The sequence below is a fragment of the Myxocyprinus asiaticus genome, chromosome 6 (assembly GCF_019703515.2).
Source record: "Myxocyprinus asiaticus isolate MX2 ecotype Aquarium Trade chromosome 6, UBuf_Myxa_2, whole genome shotgun sequence".
Classification (NCBI taxonomy): domain Eukaryota; kingdom Metazoa; phylum Chordata; class Actinopteri; order Cypriniformes; family Catostomidae; genus Myxocyprinus; species Myxocyprinus asiaticus.
The window spans coordinates 5998975-6010357 of NC_059349.1; the positions used below are offsets into that span (position 1 = coordinate 5998975).

An 11383-nucleotide genomic window follows, 5' to 3' on the forward strand; every position below is an offset into this window, starting at 1 on the left:
GTGTCTATGTATTATGTGGGTGATGCGGATTTCAACTATACCAACTTTTTCCCATATCAATCATACTGTCTCTCCACCATATTGAAATGTATTAAAAAATGATATATCTTTTAAATACATTGTCCAATTTGAAAGAAAATTGTTATGCATCATCGACATCATGTCCTGATGATACTTGAGCAGTTTGGAGACAGCGCCACCTATAGTTCAGAAAATAACCTACACTTGCGTGCTGACTCTAACCTCAGGAAGTCTCTTTGCCATTTGATGGACATGTAAACTGAGTGGCTCAGTGTGTTAAAACACTGAGTTATTGTTCAAAAGGTCATGGGTTCAAATCCCTGCCTTTACAATTCATGATGTGAAGACTTTTGTAGTTCTGGTGATTTTTGTATTGTGCTAACTGAATGGTTGCTGGGCTTTTCCACAATCAGATTCTGAATGTGATCTCTGTTGAAATGTTACATGAATATAAAGTTGATCATGGTGAGTGTTTATGCTTGGCTGTAAAAAAAAATTCTAAGCATAGTATGTTCTTTTAGGTGTCTATTAGCACAGCAGCTGAGTGGACCAGTGGTTAGAGCCATGAAATGTCCAACAGAAGGTTCCCAGTTCAATCATACCCCGAGGCAAGATATCAGTTGGTGTTACTTTGTTGTCCGTATCATATGTGTTGTGCAGTGGTTGCCGTGCGTGGTCCCATAATGGCTGCTTGCAGCTATGTTTGTTATTCTTCCTGTCAAAAATTGCACTTTAAAAATCAATGACAGCAGCAACTAATAAATGTGACCATGATATAAGAGGGATAATCCACGGCTAGGTGTGCATTAAACGATTTGAATGCACTTCGCTTCGAGTCGGGTGGTTCTTCACCTCCACGTCGTGCATTAAAATCATTTAACGCATACCAAGGATTATCCCTTACATAAGATAGCATTGTATGAGGAACAAAGCGAAAAGTGTTGTTGAACTGATAATCTGCCTTTTTACTCGTGATTTGCGTGAAAGTGGAAAAAAAAAAGGCGTTGTTGTAGCGCCTCTAGTGTAACAAGACGTGACTCGGTCAAATATAAATGTAATGTGCATACCCAAATCACTATGAAGTGTAAATGGGCCCGTAAGTTACATTTCTCATAGAGGAACCACTCTATATCACTCCTCTGATTTAACAAAGCAGTAGCTTTCACACTGTGTCATTATCTCATCTTGTCTGTTAATATTGAATATTAAGCTCTGCACACACAATTTTATGGATATGGTTGGAGATGAGATGGCTGGTGGACTTCAAGTCGCACCGACCCCGGCAAGATGCCGCCCTGGGCGGCTGCCCATGTTGCCCATGCCTAAATCCGCCCCTGCCGATGATAGAATGGGATTCATTACATTTTAATGCTGACATTTTATGAGACAAAACAGGCTGTCAAACACACATTGACCTGCATAACACATAAGCTACACGTATGTATTTTCTCAGGCACTTCTTGAGTCTAAATAGATGCACAATTTACAGGATTTCAGTAGTACACCCAAATGACAACAGCCATATCATGCTGTTTATGTGTTGTAGTTGCTATAGTTTACTTCCACATTAGCAGTGTCAAATGTAAATTAAGTCAATCACTCAAACAACAGTGCAACCTTGAGGAACAAATAGCATGTTTAATATGTATGTGTACACGCATATGGAATACTGATAATTCACATTTGTTGTGCAGAAAATTGGCATAGTATAGTAGTCATTTGTATGAATATAGTACTCATTTGTCTAGTAATTAACAAAGAAATACATATACTGTTATAGTAAACTTATATAGACATGAAATAATAAAAAAAAATATGATTTATGAAAGCGCAAATATATATTGTGACACTATTTCATATATCGGGTCACTTACGACCCTATATTTGTTTTGGTAATAGAGCATTTCGAGAAATATTTTTTTTTATTATATTGTGACACTATTCATAAGAGAAAGACTATGGAATACTAAAAAGGTGGTGGCATAAATGAGGTGAATGGAGTGGAATGAGGTCCTGGTTCACTAAAGATTTTATTCAGATATTTGAAGATATCTTAAATTATTATGGTCAAGACAAATTGAGTCAAATATGAATTTAAAGTGATTGAATATTGGATTTTTATTCTCTCTTTAGAAGAAAATAAAGAGTTCCAGGTGACTTAATAAAGGCATACTGTATGCCAGTTTTCTTTTTCAGATTTCTAAAAAAATTATAATAGGCTTAACCAGGTTATAATCAAATTATGGCAATCAGGTAGACACCTTTACATACATAATCAAAATATGACAAATTATATTTTGATGTGCAGGTATACGCGGCCATTCAAGCTAAGCTACAGGTATTTTGTATATATGATTGACTTAAAAAAAAAAAAGTGTTTCTGCAGGTGAATTTTCTCCCGTGGCTGGTGAATTTGATGCGTGAAATCGAGGACGCCACAACTCATGAGCTCACCATTAAATAAAGAACCCGGAAACAAAATGTCATTTACAAAGGGAATTGGACACATCCAGTACATGTTCCTCTGTTACAATGGACTTTTTATCTGTCTTAATATCTGAGGTCATTATTTGTATTTTTCTTTTGTCTTTATTACTTTCCATTTCCTTGTCCTTCGGTTTAAACTCAGGAGTTTCTCAGGAGCAAAGATATAGAGGGAGACTGTAAAAAGGCAGAATTTTAATTCTTCATCAGTGGTCAACTGTTTTCTTTATTCTTACACAATCTATGGCTGAAACTTGTGTGGGTGGAATGTTAATCATTTGCTCATGGTGTGTTCGTATAGACATTGATATACTCCTAAACCTACATTAACTCAACTATAGAAAAACATTTTGACACTATTGCATGAGGCATCAAAGTGTTTTGAGTTTGGCTTTTCAGAGAACATAGGATGTGTGTCATTAAAATGTTTTGTTGATTAATGGTATCTATTATTTTTGCAAACGCAAAGTAAAATGCATGTACATTTTCAAATGAATAGTAAATGTTATCTTCAAATACATTAGGCTTGAACTATGGGTTGACTTCAGTTTCATGCTGGAGATCTTGTGATTTTGAAAATGTTATTGAAGTGTCCAAAGTTTGCTGTAGATCGGTGTGAATAATACTACACCAGGAAACTCCTAATTACCACGCAGCACCTCATGACAAACATGTTATGATTGCTGAAGACTTCAAAGGAATCCATCCTGTTATGCAATGACCAGATGACCTTGTTTTTGTGACCCAACTTAAACTGCGTTCAAAACATAGCTTAGATATGGTTACTAATGTAACTCCTGTTGTGTGACGAAAAAAATGGTGGACTGTTTTTACAACTCCATTATGTAACTAATTTAGGAGTTATGTAAATGGCAGTGTCAAGATCAGTGTTTTGATTGGTGTAATTGGACAATGTTTTAGTACGTGAGGCAAAAAATTGCTTGTTAGTCCAGATTGCGGAAAAATCACTGTAGCACAATCCGTTCTAGAGTAAATATTGACGTCCACTACAAGTCTATGCAATCAGAGCAAACCTACGGGCTGAAAACAGAGAAATTAATACAGACGCTGAGTGCGTCAATAATTAACTTCTTTGAGGTCAAGTTACAGCATAAAAACCCAGCACACATCCACAAAGAACCAGAATTGACCAACACAAGATCAATCATTCAGTTCAACACTAAATAGCAGTTGTTTTCTTTGGCTATGCGAGGATTGTGTTTGTCGGTGGTGTTCGTGAGCATCTTCTGGCCAGTGGAGCTTTCACCTGTGGTTGGGCCAGAGCCCATCCGCTGTGCTCCATGCTCCCAGGAGCAGCTCAGCGCCTGTCCCGTGGTGTCTTCGGACTGTCAGGAGGTCCTGAGAGAGCCGGGCTGCGGTTGCTGCTTCGCCTGTGCTCTGAAGAAAGGCGAGTCCTGTGGAGTCTACACGGCTCATTGCAGCACTGGATTGCGCTGTATGCCGAGGCCTGGTGACCCACGACCGCTCCACGCTCTGACCCGTGGACAAGCCGTCTGCACTGAAAACGACGAGACTGAAGGTGCGTGTCTATACAGCATCGATTTATTAGTGGAGCTTTGAAACATTGCAAAAGGGTGTCATCATAATCTGCTTTCTCTACATGTTTTTCCTTCAAAAATATTCACATATAGCCTGTATGTACATTTATAGTCAGTACTTGTTGATAAGTGAATGTTTTTATTTGTTGGTCACATCTACTTGAATTTGTTGGCTGCATGTTCTTATCCATTTTGGATCTATTGTAACTTTGTCACCCACATTTACTTTTATAGTTTTTAAAGTTGTGCACCATGACTCCATGTTTTTTTTTTTTTTTTTTTTCTACAACACTGGGGAGGAATGATTAAAACCAATATTGACTTTTCTTTATCTCTGAAATCTCTTTGTAGATGACACAGATATCACATCTGACCAGGGCTCCTTGAATTATCTGCTGGGACTCAACAGACCGCTTAATCCACAGGATGCAGCAGAGGCACATGAGAGCATCAAGGCCAAAGTGAATGCAATCCGAAAGAAACTGGTCCAACAGGTACATCTTAAGCATCACGCAGCTATAAATCGTAAAATTTCTGGGTCTGGGAATACCTTATTCGATACCTGAGATTTCTTAGCCTAATTTCTGGTCAAAGCTTTCAAAGCTACTGTATTTTAGGCAGATTTCCTTTTGCTTCCCACCAATTTTTTCAGTTCTGTGAAAAAGTATTTCCTGATTTCTTCTGTTTTTGTGTATATCTCATACTAAATTGTTTAAAAAATTCAAACAAAATCTAACATAAAACAAAGGCAATCTGAGTAAACACAAAATACAGTTTTTAAATGATTGTTATTTATTGAAGCAAAAAGGTTATCCAATACCAACTGGGCCTGTGTGAAAAGTTATTTATCCCCTTAGTTACTAAATCCCCAAATCTATGAAACTACATTCATAATGGGGTTCAGCTAGATTAGAAATGCCCAGGCCTGATTACTGCCAGCCCTAATCAACAACTAAATAGAAAAACTTTTTCAGCAGCATGAAGTTAGCTAAAAGGTTTCACCCAGTAGCACACTATGCCAAGGTCGAAAGAAATTCTAGAAATGATGAGGAAAAAGGTGATGGAAATACATCAGTCTGGGAAGAGTTACAAAGCTATTTGAAAGGCTCTGGGACCCCCAAAGAACCACAGTAAGAGTCATTATCTCCAAATGGAGAAAACTTGGAACAGTGAACCTTCCCAGAAGTTGCTGACCTTCCAAAATTCCTCCAAGAGCACAGCGCTGACTCATCCAGGAAGTCACAAAAAAGCCAAGAACAACATCCAAGGAACTGCAGGCCTCTCTCGCATCAATAAAGGTCACTGTTCTTGACTCCACTATTAGAAAGACACTGGGCAAAAATGGTATCCATGGAAGAGTGGCGAGGTGAAACCACTGCTAACCTGGAAGAACATTAAGGTTTATTCGTATTTTGCCAAAACACACCTTGATGATACTCAAACCTTTTGGGAGAATGTTCTGTGGACTGATGAGTCGAAAGTGGAACTGTTTGGAAAATAGGGTTTCCACTACATCTGGCATAAATCAAACACAGAATTCCAAAAAAAGAACATCATACTTACGGTCAAGCATGGTGGTGGTAGTGTGATGGTGTGGTTATGCTTTGCTGCTTCAGGGCCAGGGTGACTTGCAATAATTGAGGGAAATATGAATTCTGCTCTCTACCAGAAATTCCTAATGGAGAACGTCTGGACACCAGTCCGTGAACTGAAGCTCAAGCGCAACTGGATTATGCAGCAAGACAATGATCCAAAGCATAGGAGTAAGTCCACCCCTGAATGGATCAAAAGAAGCAAAATTAAAGTTTTGGAATGGCCTAGTCAAAGTCCTGACTCGAACTCGGTTGAGATGCTGTGGCAGGACCTTAAATGGGCAGTTCATGCTCGAAAACCCTCCAATGTGACTGAACTAAAGCAGTTCTGCACAGAAGAGTGGGTCAAAATTCCACCACAGCGTTGTGAAAGACTGATCTCCAGTTACCGGAAGCGTTTGGTTGCAGTTATTGCTGCTAAAGGTGGCAAAACCAGCTATTAAGTTTATTGGGGCAGATAGTTTTTCACATGGGTGATATACTGTAGGTGTTGGATAACTTTTTTGCTTCAATAAAAAAGATATATATATTTGAAAACTGTATTTTGTGGATACTCAGGTTGCCTTTGTTTTATGTTATATCTTGTTTGAAGATCTACAACTATTTAGTATGAAAAATACACAAAAATAGAAGAAATCACATCACAAGTTTGGAAAATAAACTGTTGTAAAGTTAGAATTAACGGCCTAGAAGTTAAAGTAGGTTTTTCAGACATTTTTAAATGCTGGAATATCTAGGAAATTGCAATATTTGACTTGCCATGAGCCAAGGAATCAGAAGAAACAATCAATTCATTAGGTCATTTGGTTCAAAAGTTATTATCATAAAAATAAGTAAACTTTAAACTTATGGTGGCGCTAGAGGGTTAGAGTTAGAGACTCTTGTGACAAGGAATTCTCAGATTCTCCCTTACTAGTGTGCCAAATTTCACAACTTTTTACCATACGGATCTATGGGCTGCCATAGAATCCATGTCAGAGGATGCAGAATAATAATAACCATAAGAAGAAAAATTATTGTTGTGGTTTGTTTAGTTTTCTTACATTTTTCCCCCTTTCATATAGGGTCCATGTCACACTGAATTGCATGCCTCTTTGGACATCATTACTGAATCACAGCAGATATTAGGCGAGAAGTTCACAAATTTCTACCTCCCTAACTGTGACAAACATGGATTCTACAAGGCCAAACAAGTAGGTTTCCCTCTCCATCCAACTAAAGCAGCAAAATTAAGCTATAATTCTGTATGGAAATTCATTATTTGAAAAACTTTAACCCACAATTGTAACTCAGTTGTTGTGTTATGTTAAAATACAGTATGTTTTCAACAGTACATTACATTGATCTGGATAATCTGTTGTCCAGATAAGCAGTTGCCTTCATAGTATCTGGCACACTAACCCTAAAATGGTTTTCCTGTGCTGTGGGCCTTTACGTTTATGTAGTACTATATTGTGACACTGTTTTTGTTGCTTTATCAGTGTGAGACGTCTCTGATTGGCCATCCACCGCGCTGTTGGTGTGTGTCTTCCTGGAACGGAAAGAGAATTCCAGGCACTGATGATTTAACAGGAGATGCCCAGTGTCATCAAGAGGTCACGCACTGAAGAGTAAAGCTTTAACTGAGAGAGGACATTACCCTTAATTTATATTCCCTTTCATATATCTATACCTATTTATTCTTATATGTACATGGGTGTTACATTGTTTTAATATTTATAAAATAGCTTTTGACTGAATTCTACCAGATATTCCAGAATAACTTTGATTAATGATCCTCACAGATGTGTAGAAAATTGCTATTTTTTTTTTTTTTACTAGCACAAACAATGTGCTTTCAAACTAAACTACTCCATTGCTGAAAACTGCATATCTCCACCTAGGCAAGATCCAAATCTGGGTCATCAGATATTCAAATATGAAATCTTTACGCTCCACAATAACATTCAACTGTATAATATGTTTTTACTTATCACATCTGTAGTTTAGTCAATAATTCTGCCTCAACCTTTGTTTGGAACGTCCACATTGATTCAGTGTACATCAAGATAAAGCTGTACAGACCTTAAATACAGTCTGTACATTATGTTTCACTTGTTGTTTGTATTCTGTAAGCTCAAATTTATTTGGCTTTTATTTGGTTTCACTTTGTTTTTTAAGCATCTGTCTACCTCTACAAGTTTTTGTCACTGTCTTTTGGTCTGCTGAAATGTTTATATTTGTTCTATTAGGCTTTAAACCAGGGACGCTCTGTCCTTCTCCTGGAAAACTAGCTTGATCGTTAAAATATCACATTATCTCTTAATGGATTTCTGGAATACATTTACATTTTGCCATTTAGAGTGTTTTGACCGACTGCTGCTGTATTTATTCTGAAAACCATTATTTTATTGTATATAAGAAAAGTATGTATATGGTCTCAAATGTGTTTTTCAATAAAACTTTTACTTGAGCCTGAAAATGTCTTCTGATCCATCTGAAAAACAAAAGCTTAGAATTGTTCCATTTTGATCATTTGCATTGTTTCAGCCCTCTTTGATCAAAAATAGTCCCCCTTTGTTTAGTATTGCTATATACAATGTATACAGTTGAAGTCAGAAGTTTACATACACCTTAGCCAAATACATTTATACAAAAAAAAATTCACAATTCCTGACATTTAATCATAGAACACATTCCCTGTATTCGGTCAGTTAAGATCACTGCTTTATTTTAAGAATGTGAAATGTCAGAATAATAGTAGAGAGAATGATTTATTTCAGCTTTAATTTTTTTCATCACATTCCCAGTGGGTAAGAAGTTCACATACACTTTGTTAGTATTTGGTAGCATTGCCTTTAAATTGTTTAACTTGGGTCAAACATTTTGGGTAGCCTTCCACAAGCTTCTCACAATAAGTTGCTGGAATTTTGGCCCATTCCTCCAGACAGAACTGGTGTAACTGAATCAGGTTTGTAGGCCTCCTTGCTCGCACACGCTTTTTCAGTTCTGCCCACAGATTTTCTATCAGATTGAGGTCATGGCTTTGTGATGGCCACTCAAATACCTTGACTTTGTTGTCCTTAAGCCATTTTGCCACAACTTTGGAGGTATGCTTGGGGTCATTGTCCATTTGGAAGACCCATTTGCGACCGAGCTTTAACTTCCTGGCTGATGTCTTGAAATGTTGCTTCAATATATCCACATAATTGTCCTTCCTCACAGGCCCGGTTCTACGGTGGTGCTTGAGGGTGCTAAGCACCCTCAAACGAACCTTAGAGCACCCTCAATTGCAGACCAGGGCAAACTACTGCCCGCGGGTCGATTCATGAACGTTTTTTATTAGATCTTTCATTTATCTGGATTTGGGACCTATTGCGCATCCACAAGTGTTTAATATGCTCAAGGTTGCCAGATAATAGACGCAACACCCCAGTCAGAGATTTATACATGCACAAATAGGAAATATTTCGCCTTATGTCATACTTAATTTATGCAATCTGGCAACCATGCATGCGAGTGCATGCGCTTTCTCCTCTTCGAAAAAAAACCTTGAAGTGCTCAATAGTGCAATATTCAAAAGTGTGATGTAGCCACTCCGTGTCCATTCGTGAGGCTGCGTGTGCCAAGTCTGTGAGCAAACCTTTTCAGTGATGAACTTCCCCAAAATCTTCAATTAGCCCATCAGAAGCTAACTGGATGATTTTCTAAAGGCTTGACATCATTTTCTGGAATTTTCCAGAAGCTGCTTAAAGGCACAGTTAACTTAGTGTATGTACACTTCTGACCCACTGGAATTGTGAAAAAAAAAAAGCTTGTCTGTAAACAATTGGTGGAAAAATGTCTTGTGTCATGCACAAAGTAGATGTCCTAAACGACTTGCCAAATCTATAGTTTGCTAATATGAAATCTGTGGAGTGGTTAAAAAATTTGTTTTAATGAATTCAACCTAAGTGTACGTAAACTTCTGACTTCAACTGAATATATATATATATATATATATATATATATATATATATATATATATATATATATATAGTTGCAATCAAAATTATTCAACCCCCTTACCAGCAATACATTCTGGTGATCTGAATTAAAACACATCAACTAAAACCTCAGTAAACAGTCAAAGTTTTTAATACACATTTTAGTGATTTTGAGAACAAAGTGTTCAGTTTACCCAAATTTTTAAATAAAAAATTACAAATTCTCTCCACAAATGTCATGTCAAAAATATTCAACCCCCCAATCATTCGTGGAGCATCCTTTCCCCTTAATAACATAAAATAAATGTTTCAGGTAAGTGTTCTCAGTCTTCGGACACCTCCATGAGCAAAAGCTTCCAGCTCATTGACATTCTTTGGTTTCTGTGCTGCCACTTCTTTCTTGAAATCCAACAAAGATTTTCAATGGGATTTTAATGATGGACTGAAAGGGCAATTCAAGGACATTCCACGACCCATCCCTAAACCAGATTTTGGATGACTTGGATGTATCCTTGGTGTTATTGTCTTGGTGGAAATTCCAGTGATCACCGAGCATCAATTTACACACTGAAGGCATCACATTTTTGCCAAATGGCCTGATACCTGAAAGAATCTATGGTGTCAGGCACATGGTCAGGACAGCCATTTCCTGCAGCCGCAAAACACCCCCATAATAGGACTGACCCATCTCTATGCTTGATCGTGGGCAGGGGCAGACTGGCCATAGAAAGAACCGGGACATTTCCCAGTGGGCTGGCTGCAAAACGGGGCCGAACGGGTGGCGTTAAGCTGAAATGGGCTGCTGCGTTATGCCGAACCGGCCGCGACTGGTTGAAGAGGGCCGCAAAATGGCGCCACGATATGCCGAATGGTGCCACGATATGCAGAAAAGGAGTGCCTTGGAAATGTACTTTTAGCCATGGTCTTACATGTGTAATGAAATAATCTCCTCTATTATCTTTTGTGACAGCTTATTTTTAATTGCATTTTTTGCATAGAAATACATTTTTGCTTACAACACTAAACTGAAATTTTAAAACTTAAATAAATGCCATTGTAGAGTGATGGCTTAATTTTGTTTTAAAACAATTACTTGTGTAGCCAGAGAGTATTGACGCTGACTACCACCCCTGGAGTCGCGAGTTCGAATCCAGGGTGTGCTGAGTGACTCCAGCCAGGTCTCCTAAGCAACCAAATTGGCCCGGTTGCTAGGGAGGGTAGAGTCACATGGGGTAACCTCCTCGTGGTCGCAATAAGTGGTTCTTGCTCTCAATGGGGCGCGTGGTAAGTTGTGCATGGATCGCAGAGAGTAGCATGAGTCTCCACATGCAGAGTCTCCGCGGTGTCATGCATGACAAGCCATGTGATAAGATGTGCGGATTGACGGTCTCAGAAGCGGAGGCAACTGAGACTTGTCCTCTGCCACCCGGATTGAGGTGAGTAACCATGCCACCACGAGGACCTACTAAGAAGTGGGAATTGGGCATTCCAAATTGGGAGAAAAGGGGGGAAAAAAGAAACAGCTACATGCAATAGAGGGTGAATAATAAAAAAATATATATTTTAAATTATTCAAGTGATTTAACAAATCCTGCTATTTAGAAATATTAGATTATATATTCACACTATGACTGAATGTGTCACTCAGCTGATGTAGATGTAATGTTTAAAAATTCTGGGTCATCAGAAAAGCTTACCTTTGTAAATCCTTACTGGGGGGGTTGAATAATTTTGACTACAACTGTATATAAAGTATATATAT

General features: G+C 38.1%; 1 protein-coding gene across 1 annotated transcript; it reads left to right on the plus strand.

Annotated features, from left to right (window-relative positions):
• The first annotated feature begins 3638 nt into the window (after positions 1-3638).
• Positions 3639-8111, plus strand: igfbp1b (insulin-like growth factor binding protein 1b). The gene is made up of 4 exons (XM_051701454.1): positions 3639-4045; positions 4416-4558; positions 6721-6849; positions 7138-8111. The coding sequence occupies exons 1-4, from the start codon at positions 3712-3714 to the stop codon at positions 7261-7263; spliced, it is 732 nt and encodes a 243-aa protein (XP_051557414.1). The 5' UTR covers positions 3639-3711; the 3' UTR covers positions 7264-8111.
• The last annotated feature ends 3272 nt before the right edge of the window (positions 8112-11383 follow it).

Coding starts and splice junctions, on each gene's coding strand:
- igfbp1b (XM_051701454.1), top strand. CDS start 3,712: ATGCGAGGATTGTGTTTGTCGGTGGTGTTCGTGAGCATCTTCTGGCCA. Junction 4,046..4,415: donor TGAAAACGACGAGACTGAAG/GTGCGTGTCTAT, acceptor ATCTCTTTGTAG/ATGACACAGATATCACATCT. Junction 4,559..6,720: donor GAAAGAAACTGGTCCAACAG/GTACATCTTAAG, acceptor CCTTTCATATAG/GGTCCATGTCACACTGAATT.